The 26702-nt window shown below is 53.0% G+C and overlaps 1 protein-coding gene across 1 annotated transcript; it reads left to right on the top strand.

Annotated features, from left to right (window-relative positions):
• Positions 1–573: 573 nt before the first annotated feature.
• LOC133349813 (uncharacterized) lies at positions 574–26702 on the top strand. The gene is made up of 10 exons (XM_061563595.1): positions 574–786; positions 8342–8410; positions 11545–11654; positions 12136–12377; positions 15049–15187; positions 17613–17718; positions 17896–18051; positions 18352–18609; positions 19116–21547; positions 26118–26702. The coding sequence occupies exons 1-10, from the start codon at positions 733–735 to the stop codon at positions 26695–26697; spliced, it is 4146 nt and encodes a 1381-aa protein (XP_061419579.1). The 5' UTR covers positions 574–732; the 3' UTR covers positions 26698–26702.

Genomic DNA, 26702 nt, shown 5'->3' with positions numbered 1-26702 from the left:
TAAAATCGTACTCAGGTTTGAGATTGGGCGATAGTTTGTGGGGTCACTATGGCTCAAGCCAGTTTTTTTTCATGAGCGGTGTTACCTGCGCCATTTTGAACCGGTCTGGGAAACAGCCCCCTCGCTAAATGAAAGATTTTCCAGGTGGACAATCAGCGGCGCAAGTACGTCTGATCATGATTTGAGAATCGACGTGTGGATGTAATCAAGCGGCGATGCCTTATTTGGCAGCCGTGCAATGAACATCGACACCTCTGCCACTGACGTTGGTGCCAGGGTCTCGAGTTTTGCATTGAGTCCAGGTTGATCAAACTCAGATGGTAGGCCGAGAGATTGCATTGCCTTCAGGTTAGAAACTGCCGTCTTGAGTTCACTATTTTTATTGATGAAGAACGTCACAAGTACTGTGTACAGACCGGGCTGACTCGTTGATGGGTGATTGCAGTGCAGCAGACACTTCACGACGCACCACACTCACCATATCTCCTGCTCTCCACTCCCTGCATCTCCTGCGGTTACCCCGTCTCTCCTTCCTCTACCCCGTGTCTCCTACCCCCACTTGTGTCTCCTACCCCCACCCCGTGTTTCCTGTCCCTTTCCCGTGTGTCTGCTGCAGGAGGCCCGTGTGTGCGCTGTGGGCCATCATGCTGCGCACCGCGCTCAGGCCGCTGTGTGACCCCACGCGCCGCGCGGCCCCTGCGCCTCGCGCTGCTCCTCGTGCAGCTTGGAGCCATGGGGCTCGCGCTTGCAGCCATGCCGCTCACCTACAGCCTGCGGGAGCGCAAGGCACGTACACTCTCACTATATGCAGGCCTATCTTGATACCGCTGTTACCAGTCTTCGGAAAGTCCAAACAGCTCCACATCCTCCTGTACCAAATCAGCCCATCTCCTCTATAGCCAGTGCTGTGCCCATTTAGCTCCCTCTAACCAGCCAAACAGAAGCTGCTTCGGCTTGTGGTGGCTGGGCAACATAGTCTTGCCTGTTGGAGGAGCTCCCCGATGGGACTCCAGATCTTTCAAGAATTTGTGAGCTCACACAATCCAGCCTGGTTAAACCCAGGATGGATGATAGGGAGGCTTGCCTGAATGTCTCAAACCGGCGCAGATGTTCCAATATAGGCATCCACGTTTCCCAAGCATAGATTGCAGAGGGCATGACTGTGATCGAGAAGACCCGAAGCTTCGTGTGGAGTAACAAACCAGGTAGCTTACACAAAGCATGATGCAGCTGATGCTCAACTGATTCGGAGTGAGAGATCTGCTGCCAAACCGGAGCTGGCCATAAGCACACTGCCCAGGTACGGAAGCTTCTCCACTCTCTCCACAACTGTCCCATCACGCATGGGGAGTTGAGGGGGTGGAAGCATCTGATGGTACAACATATCCAGGCAGGTGCTTAGTTTTGGTGGGGCTGCTGGTAAAGACCCACCTGTTATTTGCATGATCCACGTTCAGCAGCAGCGCATCTAACTCCTCAGAGTGAGAAAGAATAATCAGATCATCAGCATAAATTACATGGTTGACAAATAGGCAGCCAGCCCTTGACTGCACCTAGGCATCGATCAGCTTCCCATTGTATCTGTATCAGATGGAAATTCCGCTGGTACAGCCATGGAAGGCTTCTCGAACTACATGGTTGAGAAATATGTTAAATAATGTGGACGCCAGAAGATATCCCTGTCAGAGAATGGCTCTGACTGCCGGCCACGTAGCTTTACCTGCGCCTGCCCATCATCATGAAGGTCCTTAATGATTGTGAGCAGTGTAAAAGACTTCAAAAACAAGAAAAACTATCCCGAGCCCTGGCCTATTGATGATGTCATACAAATATAAAGACTGTGTCAGTAAGTCTCGAGGTGAAGACAGCGTGTCAGCGAGGCTGGATGCAAAGACACGGTGCCAGCAAGTTTGGAGGGTCTTGGTTGGGAAATTCCCCAGAGTGTCCAAAAAAGACAGCTGGGGAAATTCCCCCAGAGAATCCACGAGGATAAAACAAGGCAAGAAGGGATGTTCGGGGTCTGTGGAGAGGGACTCGGGCCATTGTCGCTGTCTTCACATCATAACTGTCTTCACGTCGTCGCTGTCTTCACGTCATCATTGTCTTCAAGTCATCGCAGTCTGCTCGGTCATACGATCTCCACGTCGGCATTATCTCATGACGACGTGGTCCTAAGCTACGTTACGTGAAATAAAAGAAACCTCCAAAGTTCGAGTCCGGAGTCATTACAACTGGTGTCATGAGTGGCAATAATTAAATGTTAAGATACGGCAGAAGAAAAAACCCACCGGGTGCAACTTCAGACGAAGGAGAGGAAGTTGAAGAAGCCACCTTCCAGGAAGCCCCGGGAACAGGGATCCCAGTCAATGAAACCCTGGAATGCTCGGGATTGGCGGGAGAAGACGGAGCTGGACGCCAGCAACTGCAGCCGCAAGCCACGGAGGGGTGGTAGGAGGTTGCAGGATGGCTCGACCTGCTCCTCACAGCAATCGTGCAGCTCTCACTGCAACTGGCTACGACGGCGGCGACCAGGGGAGCCGTGGAGAGCACGGGACGAGACGCGACTGAAGAGCCCACACGATCGCAAGCCATGACGCTTGCTGCGGCAGAGCAACGGCGATCACCAACCACAAATGCCACCGCGACCGCGGTGTATGCAACACAGGAAGCGGTCGCCATTTCTGCCGCGATGCAGGAACCAGCGGCCATTTTTTTGCGACCAACGTGATACAGCAACTGGCCGCCATTACTCCCGCAGGCGACTGCAACGCGGCAAACGGTCGCCATTACTCCAGCAGCTGATGCGACGCGGCAATCGGCCGCCATGGCATGAGCGTCCCAGGGAGTGACCGAGCCGGCTCCGTGGATGCAAGAGAGAGCGTCAGATCGGCCGTGATGGCTGCCCTCCGTCAAGGAATTTGTCGCTGCGGGCGGGGACTGGGCTGCTTTGACTCGCCATTTTGAGGTGGCCTACCAGTCCGTAGGGTTGACGGAAGAGGAGGCTTTGCGGGTCCTGCCAACGGCCCTCGATGACGACGCTCTTGTGGCATTCCGAGCCATTCTAGTTGAGTCGAGGGCCACAATTCAACGGGCCTACAGGGAGATGGCGGCCTTCTTTGAGCCACCATCCAACACGCGGCAAAAGTTCCTGCAACAGATGCGGGGGGAGGCTGAAACGCCCCTCGCTTACCACAGCACTTTGATGGCGCTTGGGCAGGCGGCCTATCCGTGTATGGATCTGGCCACACTGGACTTACTAACGATGGAGAAATTGCTGGTGTTGGCGTAGGAGACAGGGATCGTGCTGCCTGTCGTTGATGAAGAAGCGCAGACTTCCCTATGAGTGGCCAGGTGCCTGCAAGCTCATGACAGCATGAACTGGCGGCCTCGGGTAGTAGCCTGGGCAGGTGAGCCCCAGTTGAGCGGTGCCTCGACCGCCCGATCGGCAAGGAGCAACCACACGATGGCGCAGCAGGATCTGGAGCTGGAGGGGGAAGGGACTACGGCAGTACAAGGCTGGGTTCAGTGGCAGGGGGAGACCTCGCGGTGGCCTCGAGATTGGAGGCCTAGGACGGAGGCGACCCCCCCTGCAGCAGAGACCTGCCATCACCTGCTTCAGATGTGGTCAGCCTGGACACATCGCCCGAGGATGCCGGAGCGACGCCCGACCAACTGCGGCGTCACCTACATCCAACCTTCCGCCGACGTCTGCTACACAGCTCAAGCAGGCAAGTCGTGACACACCAGACACCCGGCCCGAACCACCTCACGCATCTACGTTGCAGAGTTCGAACGTCATTTACATCCCTCATCCCTTAGCCATTGACGAGGTACAGCAAGTTCCCACTCTAGGCGGCTGGCCACATTCGAGCACTCAATGGAGGAAATTGGCTTTCCGGGTTGTGGCGGCATCAACCGGCACATCCGGCACACCGGCAGTGGCTGGCTACATCGAGGGGGTGGAGGTATGTGTGTTAATAGACACGGGGGCCTCGGCCATTAGCACCACAACAAATTTTTGACACGTTGCCATCAGGGAGCCTTTGCATTACGCCAGTAAGAAATGGGTGTATTGGGGCTAACGGAGGGAGCATGGGAATCATGGGCCAGGTAGAAGCTCGTGTAAAGATTGGGGAATTGGAAATTATGGGAACTGTATTGATTTCCAAAGCACTGGCAGTACCATGTCTCTTGGGTGCCCCTAAAAATTCTGACAGATTTAGGATGTATCGAAATTCCGTCTGGACAGCGATTCTTTTTCTGAACTCCCCAGCTAAAAGTCAGGTTGCGAAGGGTTACATTGTGACCTTGGTAAAATAATCAATAGAGATTCCACTAGGCACGCATATGTTCGTCCCTCTACGATACCGCCTTAAAGTGGCTGACCCTGAGGCGGGAGTCCTCCTTACTCCTTCAAACACAGCGACCCGCGGCCTCACGCTGGTGGGTGCGCAGATGATTTTCCGGGTGAACCAGGAGCCATTTTTACAGTTCCTAAATGTAGGAGTGAGACCCACGGTAGTCCAGGCAGATACGGTGCTGGTCTACACGACGGCTGCATGTTGCAAGGCTGTTGAGTCCGCTGGGGGAGACATCTTAGGCACTGTGGATGAAAGGGCCGAGGTTAATAAAAGATGGGCAAAATAATTTTACGGGGAAAACCAAAATCTATCCGAGTCACAACACAACGATTTGCGGTTGTTGATACAACAATTTTCTGACATTTTTAGCAAGAGAAAATTTTACATTGGTCATACCTCACTGCTACAGCATCACATTAATATGGGCGATGCTGCTCCCATTTCACAGAACCCATATCGGCTGAGTCCTGCCGAAAAGGAAAATATACAGCTGGCAGTAGAGGAAATGTTGGCGGCGAATATAATCTAACCGTCAACAAGCTCCTGTGGAGCACCGGTTGTATTGGTTAAAAAGCAGGACGGAAGCCTGAAATTTTTGTGTTATTTTCCGAAAATGTAACAAAGTCTCAGTGGCAGATGCGTATCCGCTTCCATGGATGGACGACTCCCTTGACGCATTATCGGGCGCCCGTTTTTTTCCACATTGGATTTACTTTCGGGGTTCTGGCAGCTGCCCTTGGATGAATCATCAAAACCAAAAACTGCATTTAGAACACCTCAAGGGCTGGACCATTTAAATTGTCTTCCCATGGGATTACATTCGGCACCAGCCAGATTTCAGAGGCTCATAGAGTTAGTCCTAGCAGGACTGCAATGGGATTCGTGCCTCATTTATTTGGATGTGATTGTATTTGGTCGCACGGTCGAGGAGCACTTTTGCAACGGTTGCGAGCGGTATTCTCTAAAATACGGTTGGCTAATCTAAAATTGAAACCTGCAAAATGTCATCTTTTACAAACCTCATTACATTATTTGGGCCACATTGTTAGTGCTTCTGGCATAGTGACAGATCCAGCCAAAACGGCATGTGTACGTGACTGGCCAACCCCTAAGATGGTAGGGGAGGTGCACAGTTTCGTTGGATTTGCCTCCTACTACCGCCGGTTTGTTCCACAGTTCGCGACAGTTGCAAAACCCTTACACGCCCTGATGGCCAAAAATCATAGGTTTCAATGGGGGGAGGAGGAGGCTGCATTTGTTGAGGTGCGAAGTCACCTCGCTAATGCACCCCCCTCGATATCCAGATTTCTCCCTGCCATTTATCTTGGACACGGATGCCAGTGACCTAGGCATAGGGGCTGTTCTCTCTCAAGTTAAAGGCGGGGTTGAGAGGGTTATTACTTACGGAAGTCGGGTCCTCACACCAGCGGAACAGCGATATTGTGACACCCGCCGAGAACTGTTGGCCATGGTCCACTTCACCCAACAGTATAGGCCGTACCAATATGGCAGGGAGTTCGTTATTCTTACTGACTCCCTACGAGTGGACCAGCCTTCGGGTCAGCTCTCACGCTAAATAGAGATACTGCAAGAGTATTCCTACCGCGTGGTCTATTCAAAGGGCTTGAGGCACTGCAACGCGGATGCATTATCTCAGTTGCCGCCGGAAGAACGGTGTGCATGTGCGTTGGGTGTGGGACACTGCAGATCTCCTGGAGCCGACTTGCTGCTGGAATGGGGGCAACTCCAAATGGAAGACAGCTCTCTGTTAACTTGAAAAACCTCAGCCTCCGTTACAATCCATCACTGTGTCCCGAATCAATGAAATGGTGGCACTAGACATCCTGGGACCATTTCCATGTACACAAAAGGGAAACAAGTTTTTATTGGTTAGAGTAGTATATTTTACCCGTTGGCCTATGGCTTGGCTGCTGCCTGACCAAACAGCCGCATCCATCGCAGAGGCATTCCTCCATGGCTACGCTTTGGACAAGGGTGCCCCTGAGCATATTCGCACTGACCAGGGGCGAATTTTTCATCCAAACTGCTGCGCGAAGTGTGTGAGGCACTAGGCACTAAAAAGATGAAAACATCACCATACCACCCTCAAACGGATGGGATGGTGGAACGCTTGCACAGAACCCTAATATCTATACTCTGCTAAGTGGTAAATGAGGCACAACCAGATTGGGACTCGCATGTTCTGGGAGTTCACGCCTCTACGGGATTCTCCCCTTTTTTCCTTATGTATGGCTGGGAGAATGAACCAGCCATAGAAACTCAATTGGGTACAGCCTCAGGAAAGAAGAATAAAAAAACATCAATTTTTGGGCCAATGCACGTTATGCTGAGTCGTGTGTCAGAGACGGCAAGGCAGCCAGGGAAAACATTGCCAGAGCGCAACCCGCTAATAAAAACAACACCGGGCGGTGGGAACACGTGCTTCCATGGATGGACGGGGACAGGGCATGGTTACATTGCCCACAGGTACCGCCGGGTACGTCCCCTAAGTTGCGCCGCCCATGGCAAGGTCCAGTGGAGGTCATAGAGGTGAAACGGCCACAGTGTGTACGAATACAGACAGGGCGTTGCCACTGGTTTATCCACCCGTCACATCTCAAACCTTATGTACATGCACACCCAGACAGCTCATCCCCATCTCCTGTACGGCCAATGTCTGGTGTGTCCGACGTGCCGGGGCGCTCGGCTACAGAAACTGCACACCAAAGGAAAGTTGTTGTGCTGCCCACAGTTTCAACGCTTGGAAAGCCCGGGGTGTCCCAAGAATATGTCACATGTAAGGGACCATACTCGGGAGCCCGCTCGAGTTCGTCAAGGGACGCCGGGGATGGGCTCACCCCCCAAGGCGGTTGGACGAACCCTTAACGCCCAGGACGGCACAAGATTATGCAAAAGACAAGGGACTGGCATCGAAAACCCGCTGAAACTACGTAAGGATGCGCTAGTAGGCCCAAAACCAAATCAGAGATATTCAAGATTCCCCCCTGAGCCACGTGCGGATGTTTTGTTGTTAAATGTGTTATTGTTGTTGTTACTGGGTGAGTGGGGTCACACTTCTCACCCCTTAAAATAGCCTGTTGAGTTCGCGATCGTCGCACGCGTTCCTTACTGCAGTTCTGCCCTAACGCACGGTTCTACTAAAATGGTTACTAGCCAAGACGGCAAATTTTTTTAATCGGGGGGGGGGGGGGGGTGTGGTAAAGACTGCGTCAGTAAGTCTCGAGGTGAAGACAGGGTGTCAGCGAGGCTGGGTGCAAAGACAAGGTACCAGCAAGTCTGGAGGGTCTTGGTTGGGAAATTCCCCAGAGTGTCCAAAAGAGGCAGCTGGAGAAATTCCCCCGGAGAATCCACGAGGATAAAAGCAAGGCAAGAAGGGATGTTCGGGGTCTGTGGAGAGGGATTCGGGCCATCGTCGCTGTCTTCAGGTCGTCGCTGTCTTCACGTCATCGCGGTCTGCTCGGTCATACGATCTCCACGTCGGCATTATCTCATGACGACGTGGTCCTAAGCTACGTTAAATGAAATAAAAGAAACCTCTAAAGTTCGAGTCCAGAGTCATTACACAAACACATCTGGCAAAGAATGGCGGAAGTGATCACGGTGATAGTGGTCATGTTGATATGGATCACATGAGGACTGATGATGATGATCACAATCATATTTTTGATGATGATGTTCCTGGTGATGATGGCAATCACAGTAATGGTGTTGCTCATAATGATGTTTCTGATGATGGTGTTGATGATGCTGCGGTCGGCGATGCTTGTAATCACGGTGATGCTGAATATACTGATGACAATGTTACTAATTTTGCTGATGATGATGTTCCTGATTATGTTACTGATGATGCTGCTGATAGTATTGCTGAAGATCTTACTGATGTTGCTTATTGTGATGTTACTGATGATGATAATGTTGCCGATGATGATGGTGTTGAGATGATGGTGCTGATCCCACAGAGCATCCGCTCATCGGGCGTCGTGCTGCTCGAGGTGATTCTCTTCGGGGCCTTCCTCCTCTACTTCCCTGTAAGTGGATCACGCTCTCCCAACACCCCCTTCCCTCACTCAAGTTCAAGTTCATTTATTAGGTATAGCCCTGTGAGCCATTCGGCTCTTGAATCGGGTGCAACCGCAACAAACAAAAAACAAAAACATGAACAAAAAAACATCTTAAAGTGAAATGTGACTGACTGCAAACAGAAAATCCAAGAAAAGACAGCAATATATTGCAGAAAAAACACTCAAACCCCAGATGGAAGTGAACCCACCTGCTGTGCTGCCATCATCGTACCCTGGCCGCAAGCCAGGAAGGAGATCGGGGCCTTGACACCCACGGGACGGGAGGGAGTTTCACCAATCTGTGTGTGATCCACCAACCCTCGCTACCTCCACAGTCAGTGCTGCACTGCTGGCGCGTGCCACTGTGTATGCAGCACGGCCATTATGAACCTCAAGACACTATAGCCCAGTGACTTGAGGTGGGGTTGGTGAAGCACGCAGAGATCACGTGTCTTGACATGCAACTGCAGGGGCTGGACGGTGGCCATGAAGGCACGGTGGAAGTTTGGTGAAGGCCTGAATCATAGAAGAATGGTACAGCAATAGGTATAGTTGTGCTGCATTCTGCTGTCCACCACGTAGCCCTGCAGCAGAAGCAGCCTATCGCACCTGTTATGCACGGTGGTGGTCGCCCATCTGAGCAGCTATCCAGGCTCACCCCCTGCTTAGCTGCCGAGATGAGACAGAGACCATGCACGCTCCGCGTTATGCGGTCGCAGGCGCACGCAATCGGTTTCAGGAGTTTATTTGATCGAAACGTCGTGATTTGTTTTATTTTATTTCTACCTACGTGAATTTACCGAAAGAACCAAAGAGTATGGATTCCAGCAGTCACGAAAACTTTAAATCAAGATTTATTTGATTTGTTACGCATGTAATGCGAGCAAGGATTGAGGGGGGGCGGAGTCTGGGTCACGTGGGGAGTGGGTGGAGTTAGGGTCACGTGGGTGAGAGGATTTAGGGAGAGAACCGGAAGGGGAAGGGGGAGTTGAGACGGAGTGAAACATGAGGAGGCCACGTTGGGCAAGACGGAGAGAGTGGCGCGGTCGCCACGTGGTGGGAGACGTCGACACCGTCAGCCATCGGTGTCAGACGGAGAGAGCTAACGGGGCTGTGAGAGGCTAGCTCTGTACGGGGCAGCAGTGACGCTAGATAGCGGAGCAGCGGTGTGGCTGCAAGGATTGCCTAACGGAGTAGCAGGGAGACTGCATATCGAAGCAGCCGAGGCTGTGGAGAGGTCGTCGAGCGGGACGCGGGCCTGAGCGAGACGCCGTGGTATCGAGATTCTACGAACCCAATAAAGGACAACGGAGATCGACATCTGAGAGAGAGTCCTTTATTACACGCAGACGATCCCATTGAGCCATTTGCCTGGATATTTTACACGGGAGACCCGTGATCCAGGGCGCGTGAATTCCACCGTTGGCATTTCACTTTCACGTCACTGACGCTATTCTTGCGGGGTCCTGGCTAAATGCCTTAACGAGCGTCTAATTGGCATCCCCAGCCAGGGTCAGGTGAACATTTTAAAGTGCATGTCATGGTCATTTGGTGAGCAGTGGGGGTTTTCCCAGCCCTGTACGACCCATGACCTCCCAGTCGCTAGTAGAACTTCTCCCTGGACTCCCTCGCGAATGAGATGTTCCATCTCACAGGATTTTGCAGGCAAAATTCTTTAGTCTATAAAGTAGTCCCTTGGTTAACAGTGACATTGGTGAACGGTTTTCCGGTTAACGTTTCGCCTCCCATAGGACCCCATGGTTTTGACTAACTTAAAAATGTTGACGAACGGTACGTTTATGTTATGCATACGGTTTCCAATTTCGACCAATCAGAGCGCTCATAAGTAGGGCTGAGCCACACCCTCGGCCAATCAGCGACACCCATTTATGGGCGTTTAGACCTCGACTTGGCTTTGTTGACATTACGTTTTCTGTTGTGGCAGTGAAAACAACAGCTCTCTTGCAGATTCAGTGGTTTTGTTTATTGTTTCAACTTATGAGTGAATTCCATTAAGTTATTTCGGTTTACCATTGTTTTTGTGGAATAGATAAAAAATGGTAACCGAGGGACTACTGGATATATATTTATAAACCTCTCGACCCACAGTGCCTGGGTCGGTCCCTCTGAGTGTTTCTCTGTCCACGGTGGCATCCAGATAACATTTCAGTTTCATTTATTTGGTATAGCCCTGTGAGCCATGCGGCACTTGAATCGGGTGCAACCGCAACAAACAAAAACATGAACAAGAAACATCTTAATGTGACTACGCGCAAAAGAAAAATCCTGGAAAAAACAGCAAAATCTTCCAGAAAAAGCACCGTATATCAATGTTGTGCAAACATCCCAGTGGGATCCAAGTGAAACAATAACAACCATAAGACAACTTAGATTAAAGTTATCAGTCTAACTCTGTACTACAACAAACAAACATGGCTACACCAAAACGTTTTCGAAATCACCAAAATAAAGCTATAAAAAATGTAGCAGTGATCATAGGAATTGTGGTTCAAATTTAACAATAAACGATTGACATAACATCTACGACCAAACTTTGCTGCCATAGCTGGCAGCATGAGTCACTCCATAACAGCAGGAGTATCAGTAGGAGTATCAAAAGTGGCGTAGCTGCCTAGTGGTGTGCAGGCGGTGCAACTGCGCCAAGACCACAGGGGCCCAGGAGCCGAGCTACGAAGAGGGAGGGCGGAATTGGACAGGGGGCCTCGTTCCACCCCTGGCAGCAGGGCCCAAGCCGACCACGGCACTTCACGAACCGTGACATCAGCACCATTAGCGGTGGATCGTGGTCATGGTGGTCATGCCACGTTTGTGTGCGTGTGTGTGTGGAGAGCAGTAGTGCAACAGTTAGCGCGTTGCACTATGAACCCAGCGACCCAAGTTCCAATCTCGCTCACGACCTGCACCAGTGACGATTATCCGAACCTGTTTTGGGCCTTCCCCTTAGTCAACTCAGATGTGGTGTTGGCCACATCACCCCATCCTGTGCCGTGCCGGCCTTCATAGGCGCTCGCTAACAGCATTTGACCCAACAGTCTGTTAAATGCTACATGGGGGCCCTTTGTCTGTGTGGTCCCACGCAGGTGTTCATTGTGTTCTTCGAGCCGAGCGCGTTTCGCTGCATCCTGCTGCGCTGGGTGCGAGTGCTGGGCTTCTGCATTGTCTACGGCACCATCGCGCTCAAGATGTGCAGGTCCGGCACCCCACCCACTCCCCCTGGCCCACTCTTCCTCCCTCCCCTCATGCCATTGAGGACCCAGCGGTCATGCCTGTAAAGCTCCTCGGGGAGAGTTGCACCAAGTCACGCGGCCGCGTGTACGGACGCAATGCACGTGTACACCCTCTGTCAGCCCACTGCTGGATTAGGGCATCACACGCTCTGCATGCCCGACACACGCATCTCTGCACTCAGACCTCCGTGTGCCCACCGTGTCTGCCCGAGTCCCCCCCCCCATGTGTCCCGCGTGTGCCCCCCGTGTGTCCCTATGTGTCCGCCGTGTGCCCCCTGTGTACCCCCCGTGCGTCCCTTATTTGTCCTCTGTGTCCTTCCGTGTGCACCCCTATGTATCCCCTGTGCCCCCCCTCACCCCACGTTTGTTCCTCCGCGTATCCCCCACGGGCCCTGCCGCCCCCCCCCCCCCCATTTGCCCCATTTGCCCCGCCCCACGAGCCAGGCTGCTGGAGGTGTTTGTGGAGCGCGTGTCAGAGCGCCCGCGACCCGGGTGCCCGTGGGCCAGCGTGGCGCGCCGTCTCGCCGCGCTGCTGCTGCCGCCCGCGTGGTTCCTGGCCGCGTGGACGCTGGCCGCGTGGGAGAACCTGGCGCGCGAGCTGCCTCTTGTCGGCCGTGGACACACGGCCAACGGGGGCCCCTTCCTCACGTGCCTCCTGGATGGCTGGGACCTCATGCTGGGCCTCGGTGAGGAACGGGTGGACGCGCGCACATCGGAGGTGCCAGTCGGCGTGTAAGGCACCCGACGGGGCTCGTGCTGTCTCTCTGGTGCCTCGTGTGCTATGAAGTAGGGCCATTGTCTGAAACGTCGCCTATTTTGTGTTGAGTTGTTGTTGTTGGCTGTGCTTGTGCATCACTGCCAACGCAGCAGCAGCATCACCACGTGGTTTGCTTTGCAGGTTCCTTACGTGTGGTCGCTCACAGGAGGTTACGTTCACTCCTCTGGGCAGCTCATTTTGTGTATGTACGCAAATATGTACATTTAACTTATTTCGCACCGTATGTAGCCAACCGTGCTAATCGGAGGTGTGGAGGAAGGAAATCAAACTAAACAGAAAAAGCAGTTCTAAAGAAATGAATGTTCAATTTAGACTTAATAGTGAATAGCTCCATTGGCTTCCAAATGTTGGAAGGAAGAGCATTCCAAATGGCCACAGAAGGGCTTCTGAAAGTGCGCAATGCAGTGACCGTCTTTGCTCGATGGTTAGCTAAATGCCACTGTGAGGATGGCCAGAGTTTGCATGATGGTTTATGCCCCTTGACGAGATCAGCAAGGTATTGTGGATCTTTTATGGCAAGCACTTTGTGTGTAATGAGTGTGACATTATAACGTATTCGTTCGGCAACCAGAAACAGCTCAGCGAGCACTGGTTGTACATGGCTGTATCTTGCAGTACCCGTAACAACACGTGTCAAAAAATATTGTACACGCTGAAACTTGGTAATGTTTTTTTTGCCAGACTTCCTGTAGAGTAGTGAATTGCAATAATCGAAACTTGTCGATACTATGCTACATGCCACCATTTTGGCTATGTCACAACTCAATAATGGTCGAATGTGTCGTAGAGCCCTGATATTTAAATTTCAGGACCTAGCTCGGTTTTGCACGTGGTGATCAAACGACATGTTCTGGTCGAGTATGGTGCCGAGGCTCTTTAGATCCGCGTAGCAAAATGTATCCTGGAGTCTGCGACTGCCACACCTGATTCTCCCACAAATGTTTTCACCTGAGCCTGAGTACCAACCAGCAGATCTTCTTATTTTCCTGGATTAAGCCGCATTTCCTTTTGTGCAAACCACACATGTACCACTCACAGCATATTGATTGAACTTGATGTCAGGCGGTGAGATGACATAAACGATCGGATGGACGTACATTGAAAATCGGACGGGCCCAAGGATGGACCCCTATGGTTCGTCAACTGGGCATGGCATAGGCGATGAGTGTTCATTACCCAGCTTGACGAACTGATCGACCATGACTCAATCCACCCCAGTGCTGTGTCCGAGACACCGAATCTTGACCTTCTCCGCCTGATGAGTATATCGTGGTCAATGACGTTGAAGGCACCTTGAGAGATCGAGGCCAACAAACATTGCAGGCCACCGGTCATCCATGATCTTGTAGAGGTCATCAGTGATTTTTAGTAGAGCCGTCTCAGTGCTGTGGAACTTCTGATATGCCAACTGCAACGGGTTGAATCTGCCCATCGCAGTGACACAGGGACATAACTGCTTCAGACAAAGGCGGTCTATGACCTTTGAAATCATACTCAGGTTTGAGATCGACCTATAGTTTTTGGGGTCACTGTAGCTCAAGCCAACCTTTTTCAGGAGCGGTGTTACCTACGCCATTTTGAACCAGTCTGGGAAACAGCCCCCTCACTTCACGAAAGATTTGCCAGGTGAAAAATCAACAGCCCGAGCACTTCCGAGCATGATTTGAGATTTGGCGTGTGGATGTATACGAGCAGCGATGTCTTATTTGGCAGCCGTTTGATGATTATCAACACCTCTGCCACCGACGTCTGATTCGAGTTTTGCATTGATTCCAGGTTTATCAAGTTCAGATGGCAGACCGGGAGAATGTGTTGCCTTCAAGTTAGAAACTGCTGTTTTGATCTATTGGCAAAGAATGTCGCAAGTACTGACGCACAGAGCATAGAACGATCTGCGAACCTTAATAATGAGTCGGTGGTCAGATCTGCAGGCGGCTCTGTAAGTAAGTAAGACAGTCTCGCAACCAGTTTCCTTCCAAAGACGCTCCAGCCTCTTCCGCGTCTGCTTCGCAGCGGTCGCCTCTAGTGACAGCGAGTTACTCTCCACTTTCATCCAGTCTCTTTGTGCTTGTTCAGATGGGCACAAGTTAATCAATAACAGCAGTGATGTCACAAAGATCACTGGTGTCCCAGTTAATGTGTGGATAGCTGTGTGGTGCTCAAGGATGGCAGATGCACCCAGTGAATGTTGGCCCCACTTTGGGCGTTCTACATTCACTGGACACGTGCACCAGTGATCTTTAAATGCGCACTTGTGCTCGGAACCCGCGGCTCGAGTTCAATTCTCACTCGGAGCCAACGTTGGTGACGAATATCGGAAACCGTGGTATTAGCCAAGACCATTCCCTCATAGGTGCTATGCCATGCCAGCCTTCATAGGTGCTATGCCGGCCTTCATAGGTGTTACTCGCGAAGAATACTTCCCGCAACAGCCTGTTCAAGGCTACACGGGGAATATTTATATTTGTGTGTGTGTGCATGTGTATGTGTGCTCGTGTGTGTTTGCATGTGTATGCATATGCGTGTGTGTGCGTGTGTGTGTGCACGCGTGCGTGCGTGCGTGTGCACGTGTACACTAGCCGAGCTGCTGCTGACCGTGTGGAGCCTGCACCTGTGCCGCGCAGCGCGCCGCGTCCCCTCTGCGTTCCACGAGCCGAGCTTCCTGGCGCTGGCGCTGTGCAACGAGGCGCTCGTGTCGCTCGCCTTCCACGTGACGCGGTGCGCATGCAACCCCACACCTCACCGCACTACATCTACACATTCCACTCACTCATACTTACTCACACTCACTCAAATGACAAAGATCCCCGGTATAGCCTTCACTGCACTTTGGGCAAGTGCTGTTATCAAGTAGCCCGGCACATGAGGATGTGGGTGGCCAGCAACACGCCCGGCCTCCTTTGTCTGCCTAGTGACGATGTTTACACATCACATCAGGTGCTCCTTTGAGGCTGAGTCGACCTCACACACGACAGCATCAACAACCGCCGTTCACCACTAAGTGATGGTGACGTCACCACAGCACTTGTGCCATGCCAGGTGCATTACTTTGAGGCAACGTAAAGTATCGACTCCTCGCTCGCAGGAGGTCATGGAACAGACCCAGGTGCCATAGGTTGACTGACTAAAATGACTGTAGAATGCACCAAATGTGCTCCCCACTGTGCCAACTTTATGCGTTTTATACGCCAGGCACTGTCGTAATTGTTGTGAGTGTCGCTCCTCCATTGTTGCTGGAGGGTGAATACCTACAATTCCCCAGCAGCGTCCTTCACAAACCTCCTGGACAGAGGCCGGTCTTGACAATCCTGGTACCTGTCATTGACAAGTTCAATCAGCTCCAAATCCTTCTTGTACGACATCAGTCCATCTTTTTTCTTGCATGTGCCACACCCGGTTTGCCTCCTCTATCCGGCCATGCGGTGGCTGATTATGTGGGCTACATAACCCACCCAACGCAGCTTCGCCTGCCAGAGGAGCTCATTGACGGGACTGTGTCCACAACTTTCAAGGATCTGGGAGCTCCTGACATAATCCAGTCTGGTTAAACCCAGGATGGATATTATAGGCATGCCAGCCTGAATGTTTAGAGGGCTCCACGTTTCAAAACATAGAGAAGGGAGGGCATAACTGTGGCCAACAAAACCTGAAGCTTTGTATGGAGCAACAGGCCAGGTAGCTTCCACACAGCATTATGTATCTGATGAAAAGATAATGCTGCTACACTGATTTGGCTGCCAAACCGGAGCTGGTCCTAAGCACACTGCAATAAGTACGAACATTTCTCGACTCTCTCCAAAATTTCCTCGTCATTCACGGGAAGTTGAGGGAAGGGGCCTTTGATGACATAAAATAACCAGGTCGGTCCTTAGTTTTGGTGGGGCTGACGGTAAATTCCCAGCCTCCAACTCCTTCTCAGAGTGAGCAGCAATTACCTGATTATCAGCATACATAATTTGGTTGACCAGTGAGGAGCCAACCTTTGACCACACCTGAGCATCTATCAGCCTCCCATTGTATTTGTACCAGATGGAAATCCCTTTGGTACAGCCATGGAAAGCTTTTCGAACTATCTGGTAAAATAAATATGCTATGTAATGTAGGGGCCAGAGGACATCCTTTTCCCAGCCCGAAGGAGACAGGGAATGGCTGCGACTCCGAGCCACGCAGCCTGCCCACCATCACCAAGGTCCTTGATAATTATGTCATTAACATGAAGGTCTTTCAACATGGAGACAAAGTTCCCCCGTATAGCCGGAAAAAAACTTTTGGGTCAAGTCCTCTTAGCATCTATGAAAGCCGACACACACACAGATCACCGTCGACGACAAAAGCAATATCACCCAGCCTCACACCTCGTTACAACCGATGGTGGTGATCATTCCAGCTGTTCCTCCGCCAGTATTTTCGCCTCTCTCGCCTGCTCACCTCGTGTCCGCAGAGCGATGAGACGGTGGCAGTGCTGCACATGAGCAAAGCTTGTCGTGTGATTCTCCATTTGTTCTTGACGCCACCGGCACGAGCATCGTCGCTGAGTTTGGCCGCTCGCACTGTCCCCGTGGCGATCAACGAAGCGGATCCATAAATCGGTGGAGGGTCGCTGTCTCTCGCCTCGTTCTGCCTCCAGCAGCAACAAAACAATGAAAAATCTAATGAAATAATTTCAGGCCAAGTCATAACTAAAGAATATCACCGCAGCAGTTGAGAGATATTTAATGAGCGGAGATTTTCGGAAAACCCCCGACAGGGAAACGTTCAACCCGGCGTGGGATAGTAGGAGAGGAAACGTGGATAGAGACGCCGAGACAGGTTTCACTCGCAAATGAGAAACGTCGAGCAAGAGGCGGGAGAGGTGCCAGAGGGATTGAGATGTAGCACACCGGGGATGGTGCTCCGGCCTCGGGCCCTTGCCCGCTGTGCCGTGGATTCAATATCGTCCTCACGAGAGTATGTGCTTCGCCTCAAATGAGTACTGGGTGTGGTGTGCAAACATCGCCACTAGGGAGACAAGGTGGCAGGGCATGGTGATGACCACCCAGCCACTTGTGTGCTGTGCCAGCCTTTAATAGGTGCTACTCGCAAACAGCGCTCACCTCAAACGTCTGTTAAGGTCTCTGTGTTGGTGCGTTGTGTGTGTGACCAGGTTCTGGCTGTCGGCCTCGCTGCACCCCGACTGGACGTTCATCATGTTCTTCGTCCACTCGCAGCTCACAGTCACCGTCACGCTGGCCCTGCTGCTGTTGCCCAAGGTGCTCACACACACTCAGACAACAATGCCCCGTATGGCATTAACAGACTTTCGGGGCAAGTACTGGCTAAACAAGCGGAATAATATTTCAGCATTGCAACTCGTGTGCGCGGCAGCGGTGCAGCAGCGATGGTGGTTGAGAGTTGATCTGCAGTGCGTCTCGCGGCCCTCGTAAAAGCTGTGCAGGGTCGAGGGACCGCGGTGCAACGAAGCGGGCGACGGGGAGGTGTACGAGGACCAGCTGGACGGCCTGGGGCGCTCCACCTCGTCCTGCCTCAACGGCAGCGTTGCCTCGCTCGGCTGGTGGGACCACCTGGACGCCGAGGAGCTCACGGTGAGCGGCGCCCTCAGGAAAGCGGGCGGGGCGGGGGTGCGAGGGGTGGCCGAGGAGGCTGAGGCCATGAGTCGGTGTTGAGGCTGTGGGTTGTTCGTGTTGTCGAAGAAGGAATGAATCTCAGCAGTGAGCTTTTACTGATATCATCTCTGGCCATTGCCACAGAGTTTAAAGTTATATACATCTCACCCTATGCCTTCATCCACTTTCACTTCTCTCTCCCCTCCTCCATCTCTCCCCTCTCTTCTCTCTCTCTCTTCTCCCCCACTCTCCCCGCTCCCCCTGCTCTCCTCCCCGCAGAGTGAGCTCAAGCGCCTCTACACGCAGCTGGAGCTCTACCGCTGCGAGCGGATGAGCCTGGGCAACCCGCACCTCCCGAGGCGGCGCCCCCCCTCGCGCCGGGGGCTTGCACGCTCCTTCATGCGCCGCTTTGCCGACTGCGGCCCCGAGGGCCCCCGAGAGGGGCCCGGGGGGCCGGGTGGGGGGCGGCAGGCCGGGGGGGGGCCCGAGGTGGGAGCCGCGTGGAGCCGCGTGCGGGAGGCCACGTTCCGCCAGAAGGTACTCGTATGCTTTATTTATTTACTTAACGGGCGAAAAGATGGTCTGATGTTCACTTCCTCGCCTGGTATGCAGGAGGTCTGGGGGGGTTTGATCTCGACCCTGGTGCTTGTATGTTTGGAGTTTGCATGTTCTCCCCGTGGTCGCGTGGATTTTTTTCTCCGTGTCCTTCACATTTAGAAACGTGCATATGTACATATGTTAAACTTCTTTCACAGCATAGATTATTTAGATTATTTGGTGCTAATCATGTCCACATGATATGCCACTTCATTGAGCTATCATTTGTGGCCAGGTTGCTTCTGAAAAAGAAGCAAATAGCTCAGAATACTTTACCTGGTAGGATTAAAATAATAAAAGTTTTATAATTTTTTTAAGTGATTTGTTTCCATTTCCTATATTTTGCATGCCAATTGTGTTTTTTGTTGTTGTAACGTTCTGACCCGCTTCATAGCTCATCATATTCCTCCTCCAGTATAAATACATTTTCTGATTTTAATTCTGAGGTGCTGTCCCTGGCGCGCTCCACGAGCGCCTACGACCAGCTGCTGGAGAACTCCGAGAACAGCGTGAGCTCACTGGGCGGGGAGCGGGGCCTCGAGGGGGGGCTCCCGGGCCCCGAGGCGCTGCCCCCAGGCCTCGAGGCGCTGCCCCTGGGCCCCAAGGCGCTGCCCCCCGGCCCCGAGGCATTGCCTCAAAAACAGCAGCAGCAGCAACAACCGGGCAGCAGCAGCAGTGGGGAGGCCGAGCCACCGGACTCCCCCCCCGTGCTGTGCCGCTCAGCCAGCGCGCACGCGCTCCGTGGCTCCGCGGGACCCATGGCCCCCGCCAGGCCCCCCTTGACGTCACGCACCCCCCCACTGCCTCTCCTCAAGTCGCTGAGCCTGGTGGGCCCCCGCCAGGCAGGGGCACTGGCCAGGGTGGCCACGGGGACGATGGTACAGGCGCAAGAGGCGGCGGTGGTAGGGCGCCCGGGGCCCCCGGGAGGGGGGACGGAGACGGAGGTGGTGCCGGGCGCTGGGAGATCTGTAGGGAAATGGAAACCCGGTGGGGCAGACCGGTCGATGGGGATAGAGTTGCAGGAGAGGGAATTGAAGGACGAGGTGGCGATGATGAGGGAGTGGGAGATAGAGGTGAACGAAAAGTTGGAGATCGAGGTGGAGCTGAAGAGAAAGAAGATGCAAGGGGAGCTGACTAGGAAAGTGGAGCTGGAAGAGAGGGTGACCGAGAGGGAGATGCAGTTGAAGAAAGAGATTGAGCTGCAGCCGCGAAATGAGATGGAGGAGAAGATCAGGAGGACAATTGAGATGAAGGAGATGGAATTGAGCAGGGAGATGGAGTTGAAAGTGGTGGAGCTGAAGGACAGGGAGAGAGATCTGAAGCTAAAGAAAAATGTGGAAGAGGTGGAGCTGCAGAAGTTGGAACTGAAGGGGGAGGTGAATGATGTTGAAATGAAAGATGTGGAGCTGAAAGAGGAGATGGATGGTGGAGTGGGGAGACTGCAGTCTGGAGCAGCTGAGGCGAGAGGTAAAGATGAAGTGGGAAGGGGTGGAGAGGAGGAGGCAAACGACTTTCGAGTCATGGTGAGCTGTGACAAAGAGATGGGGGATGAGGTGAGGACAATTGTGGATGAGGAGACTGGCCCTGCAAGGGAGGAAGACACTGAGGAAAATACGAAGCAGAAGAAGAGCCCCGATGAGGTAAAGGTCAAGGGAATCGGAGTGGACTCGAGCAGTGAAAAGATAAGCAGGAGCCTGGATGATGTTAAAGACGCTGTGAGTGATATTAAAGAGAAGGCAAATGTTGCCAAGAATGTGGCGCGTGCTGAAGAGGTAAGGCCAGGCACTATAGAGGAGCTGGCAAAAGACGAGGAGGATGAGACTCGCGTTCAAAAAGAGCAGGTGGGGAAGAGTGAAGATCATGCTGCTGTTCAGGAGAATCAGGTTGGAATTAATCAGGATATTACTCAGGATCAGTCCGGTGTTAGGGAGGATCAGGCAGCTTTTGGAGATGAACGGGCTGGGATTTCTGACCCCATGCCAGAGGAGGCTAAATACCAGGCTGAGGTCATCCCAGCAGGACCCAGCAAAGAGTCTCCTGGGGTCATTCCCGACGGTGTTGGGGCCGCTGCAACAGAAACGTGCAACACCCCGCAAGGTCGCTCACGAGGCCGGGAGCAGCCCACTGGGTCCGGCAGGCCCCTGCGGGACCCCCCAGAGGGCGAGGCGAAGCAGAAGAGGGCAGAGAGGCGATCAAGGAACCCAGTGGAGTGGACGGACGGGAAGGCGGCCGGAAAGTCTGAGGCGAGGGCGGACGCCAAGGGAAAGACCGAGAGGGCACGGGGTCGGGAGGAGGGGCACACTCGTAAGAAGAGCCCGGGCTCACAAGCCGGGATGGCGGCCATGGGCCGCAGTCGGGCGCGGCACGACATGGAGCGCGCCAAGCAGGAGCTGTGCCGCCTCCACGAGGAGCTCTCCTCACGGAGAGGGCAGCATCAGAGCAGGCCACCGCTAGCGCAAGCCACGACCACCCACGGCGGCGAGGTGCTGGGCGGCGGCTTGCGAGTGGCAGGACAGCCAAGGGAGGGTGGTGGAAAGGGCAGCTTGGGGGTGAAAGAGGAGGCCACGGAGGGCAGTCTGGAGATGAAAGGAGAGACGATTGATAACAACCTGGTGTCCACAGAGGAGGCGATGGAGGGTAATTCAGCTGCTGCAGGGGATGTCAAAGAGGACGATCCAGCATTGAAAGAGGGAGCCATTGTGGGCAGCCTCATTGTCAAAGATCAGCAGCCTCTGGCGCTCGGTGGCGAGGGGCAGGAAGTGGCCTCTCCACTACAGGATTTGTCCAAGCACGAGGATACTGGGCCCCAGGGGCCACAAGGGGATCAGGGAAACAGGCTCCTGGAGGTCGCGGGGCCACGCAGACCTGGAGTTCACAGGTGAGTCGTGGGTCAGGTTCTGTAATGACGATGCGTGGCCACATGCTTTGTTACTATTGATTGATCGTGACTGATCAAGATCATGGTTCGGGCTTAGATGGTTCGTATGATTATTACTAATGTTGTCAAGGTTAGGATTTGGGCTTGGATAGGTTGGAATACATTTTTTTTGAGTGATGGTTAAAAACAAAATTATCTCTATTCTCGATGGAATGTCACAGTCCTCCCCCATACAATAAATAATGAATTTTAATGATGAGATGGGCGTCAATCATCCACGTCATCATCACATTCTTCCGATAAAAATAATTTCACCTGCGGTTTGCCAGGATCTTCAGTACACATCTTTAAATTCAGTGAGAATCCGCTTGTTTGGCAATAATTTGCGATTTTGTCACTGTTGGTGGGCTTTGCCGCCATAATATTTGTAATTAATTATTTTGTCAAAGGATCGCTGCACTGCAGTCAGTGCCACAGCTGGGTGCTTTCCCTGAATACTGTGCTGTCTTGTGGAGTGCATTTGTAGTAGGTTTGAATTAGGTGCACACACACAGCTTGGAGGCAACACTGTTTATTAGAACAGTAAGTACTATAACACCTTCCTCAACTCACTAACACCCTGGAAGACTACACAGCGTGACCCAGGCAGGCAACGGGCTGTCTGGTCACGGAAGACGATCCGGGACTTGAGGACCGATGATGTCGTCTTTACTTCGGGGTTGAACAGCCCCGCTCTGCGTTCACACCCCACTTATAACCGCTCCGGCATGGCTGGCTCTTCCCAGGCCACGCCTCCCTTTCCCCACCTCTGGGAAGGTCTCGGTTCTCCACCACATGACCCCCCAGCCACCCCATTGGGGCCCCCAGCCCTCGTACCGGCCGACACAGTAGTGACGTCCTATGGCACTACACATTTAAAGGCATTTCCATGGGATGGACTTTGGGGCGTTGACTGCCTTGGTCTTTACCTCAGCAACACCCCTCCATCGGTCGTAGCTCCATGCACTGCAGGTCTTGCCAGGGAGGGGACTCCAACTGTTCAGCTGCTTCGACCATGCCCAGTTTAGTCTGCATTCAGCGGCAGTCTGTGCGAGGAATTACGGTGAGCGCTGTGGGGTCGTCGACTCCTTGTGGCAATGGCAACAAGCGATGGGTCCCCTTAGCCACACGTGCGACAATTGCCATTCAACCCATGGAAGAATGGAACTCTTCGGTTCAGAAGCACGCTACGTGATCAAGTTCATTGATCAAGACCTGGAAAATTCACACCTAGTGGCATGGCGCCGGCTGCGCCTCGTGCAAGTCCATCAAACAGCTGCCTGAAGTGGTTGTGGAAAATGTCATCTGCAAGTGGGTCCTTCCCATCAGGGGTGATCCAAGGTACAGAACAACAAGGGTGATGGACAACGACCCCAGTCTGCTGGGACAGGCGCAACGGCTCCTCCCCTCACAGCTTCATTTCCACCCAATTCTGCAGGGTAGTCGAAGTGATGCCGAGCCTGAGCCGCCCACGCTGGGTCGCCCTGTGGGCACCTGGCTGACCTCCTTTTGGTAAATGTGGTACCTAATCGAGGGCCGATGCATAGTTACCTTCAAGTTCTTCGCCACGGCTGCGCCATACGTTTTCATCGGCTTCCACCGGCAAACAACGCTGTCGAGTTTGTCACTGTTTCTACAGTCAACTCTTTTTGTCGACGAGCTTCGACGCCTCCTTGACATCCATTCCATCATCATGGCACCGCCTACTTCAGCGACAATGCAGATTCTACGGCCGTCTCTTCGTGGTACCCGAGAAAGATGGTGGGTTTCCGGCCCATTCTCAATATGAAGGCGTTGAACAAGTAGATCGTCACATAACATTTTAAGATGGAATTTGTTCAGTCGATGGTGACGGCGATCCAACCATGAGATTGGTCGTCTTCGATTGACCTAAAATATGCCTGCCGACATGTTCCAGTCTACAATTGACATTGGTGTTTCCTAGACTTCGCTTTTGAGGATGATTACTTCCGGTTCAAAATGTTATTTAATTTTGACTCATGTCCTTGCCTCAGGTCTTCACCAAGATGTTCGTGAACACGGTTGCTCTTTTGCCTACCTGGTCGATCTGCTGCTGGTGGCAGAGACGTCCGATGGCTGCTCTGTGGCCACTCGTCGCACGTGAGCAGTGTTGGTTGACTACGGCTGGGTCATCAAACCTCTCTCACTCTCGACACAAAGCTCCAGCTACTGTGGTGGGAAGCGACGGTACATTCTATGATGGGGGTGTCCCCTGGGCTAAGTAGAGCCGGAGTTCTTTGTTTATTCCGACGCCGCCGCTCACGGATATGTGGCAGCCATACGGTACAGGCATTTGGTCAACGTCTGAGGCAGAAAACTCCAGCGCTTGGAGAGAGCTGTGAGCAGTGAGGCTTGTTCTGCAGCGCATTCCGCAGGAAGTCTTGTGTCACCGTCTCTGTCTGTGCTCCAAGTTCCGCTGCCGTTTCCACAGCGCAGTGACTTGCTGGACAGAGTTGTCTTGCTGCCATCCGAGCTGGGTCTTATCAAGCCCACAGTCTGGAGAGTTAGTCTCACGCTCCCAGCGTAAGCTGTGCTCTTCATAGCTAGTCGTTCCTCCACGTAGCATGTCTATGGAGGGCTTTTGTGAGGTTTTGCCAGCGTTGCCAGATTCCACCATGACAGGCACCGCCGGCTGCTGTGCTAAACTACCCGCTGTGGATTTCCAGGTGGGACATACTGCATTCTTCACAAGAGTCTGTCTCGCCACCATCACCGTCTTCCATTGTGGTTTTGACACCGCAATTCTGACTGCTCAGTCATCGATTCGGAGGTTCAGTTGAGACCTCTTTTTTATCAACATCTACTGGCATATCGGTGGTGCTGTCCCTGGGATATCTTATTGGTGCTGCATGCCTTGCGTGATTCCCTCTTTGAGCTGTTCAATACCATCGCTATTGCCTTCCTTACATTGAAACTTATTCTGCTTGTAGCTCTCACATCTGCAGTGCATATTTATGCGCTGTATGCTTTATGGTGTCATGAACCCTTCCAGCTTTTCAACCCATAAAGTGGTCCTTTTCCACCATGCCTTCTTTAAACCGAAGGTTATAACCGCAGATTGTATTATCACACGTTTTGTCCTATGGTGGGACCCATTGATCCATGTGTAATGCGGGCGTAAATGGGCGGGGCGGATATGACAATCCGAGAGGGAGGAGTCAGGGTCACGTGGGGGAGAAGTTATAGCGGGGAGACAGGAAGCCATCTGGGTCAGTCGGGGGAGTGAAGGGTGGTGAACACGTTGGGTGGTCGCCGTGCCTCAGCCTGGTGGCTGAGGGGCTCATGACGGCGCCAGCCAGCGGGGTGGAAGAGAGAGTTGGGGGATAGAGACAGAGAGTGGCGAGATCGCCACAGAGGCCACGCAGGGCTGAGGTTGGAGATGGCGAGATCGCCACAGAGGCCACGCAGGGCTGAGATTGGGGAGTGGCGAGATCGCCACACACGGTAAGACTCGGCACCGCCAGCCAGCGGTGACCGAGCACGGAGGAACGGGGAGCAGCGGTGGAGCTGCTGTGAGAGCAGCCGGAGGGCTGCACCAAGAGCCTGCAGCGGAGCTGCAGGAGCACGGAAGGCTACGGGAGCGAAGGCAGCTGTGGAGCTGCCAAGCAGAGAGTCTCAGGAGGAGTGCCGTGAGGGAAAAGAGATCGAACCCAAATAAAGGACACAGGACAGAGAGAAGCGTCCGAGTCTTTTATTACACATGGACAACGGGATTTCCATCTATTAGACATTGCTCCGACTTTGAAGGCCTATACAGAGCAGACTATGTTTTTACAACTCTCTCGCCAGTTATTTGTTCATTACGGTAACAGCTGACGAGGCCATCCCACCACGAAAGCTAGATTGTCGGCCTGGCTTTGTGCGTAAATGCACCCACTACTAATTGGTCCATGGTGTCGCACTGCCACCTTCTTTTAAGCCCCATTCCACCCGGGCAATTGCCTCGTCATGGGCCGTATTCGGTCAATGTCCCAAAATGTGTAAAGGAGCAAATTGGGCCTCGCCTTGTGTTTTAATTAAACACGATCGGCTGGATAAGTTGGTAGCTAATGAAGCACATTTCAGCCAAGCAGTCCTGCGGTGGCTCCTTGTGCTACTGAAGCCTAACGCACGGTTCACGCGCATTCACTCTTCATGATGACTTATCACGGAGTGCTTTAAGAACTTTAACAGATACGTGAACTAAATCTATAATAGAGTTGTTTTTGGTTAGATCGTGTAAATATAAATGTGTCATTAAACCCACCACCACCCGACAATTAGTATGGTTTGGCACGTAAATTAAACATGCCAAATCATTACTAGTTCAGCACACCGGTGTGTTGGAGAGTAAATCTACAACATTTAGATTTCGAGTATGACGTTTCGCTGGTAATTACAACCAGCCTCATTAGGCGACAGCAAGACTTGTGGAGAAATTCTCCTGTTTTGATCTTAAATAGAGGGGTTAAATTTTATGTCGTCACTTGTGAGCCAATCACACTATTCAGGCACGTGCATGTTTCTGCAGGCAGGGTGGGCCAGCTCGGCTCGTCAAGCAGCACAGCTTCTTCCAGACGGACAGCACTGAGATCGGACCCCCTGCGACCGACGAGGGGGGGCCTGGGCACGTTGTCGCCACCGGGGAACCCCTTCAGGCCTTACCAAACCTCCCCTGCCTCATTATGGCGCATAAAAAGCCGCTGTCCCGGCCGCCTGCCATCCCCGTTCGCAGTTCTTCTCTACACGCGGAGATCGTCAAACTTTCGGCACCACCCGTGGCCCCGCTTCTGCCACCAATGGATGAGGGCTCGACAGCCGAAGGTGGAGCAGAGCTGGGAGCGGGGGGCAGAATGGGGTCTGCCAAGTGGCAAGATGAGGGAGCGTGCACGGCAGTGGCCACGGGGAGCGCCGCTGTGAGAGGCCACGAGGAGGCCGAGGGTGCAACCGGAAGCGGAGGCGATGATAAGGCCAGTAGAAAGGCGGCCAAGGTGTGCCCTTGGGAGGCCACCAGCGTTCAGGGTGGTGGCACAGTCAGCTCCAAGGACAGCAACAAAAAGAGTGGAGATTTGCCTGGGAGTGGCCTGCAGCCAGCGAGCCACGTAGCCTGAAGTTT

Source organism: Lethenteron reissneri, chromosome 31, assembly GCF_015708825.2.
Source record: "Lethenteron reissneri isolate LAM-NWPU_2019-01 chromosome 31, ASM1570882v1, whole genome shotgun sequence".
Lineage (NCBI taxonomy): Eukaryota > Metazoa > Chordata > Hyperoartia > Petromyzontiformes > Petromyzontidae > Lethenteron > Lethenteron reissneri.
This window is presented reverse-complemented; position numbering and strand designations above follow the sequence as displayed.

Bases quoted from the DNA above. Each gene is read 5' to 3' on its own strand.
- LOC133349813 (XM_061563595.1), top strand. From the start codon at position 733: ATGGGGCTCGCGCTTGCAGCCATGCCGCTCACCTACAGCCTGCGGGAG. The intron at 15,188-17,612 runs GTGCGCATGCAA...GTGTGTGACCAG, and splicing joins CTCGCCTTCCACGTGACGCG to GTTCTGGCTGTCGGCCTCGC. The intron at 18,052-18,351 runs GTGAGCGGCGCC...TCCTCCCCGCAG, and splicing joins TGGACGCCGAGGAGCTCACG to AGTGAGCTCAAGCGCCTCTA.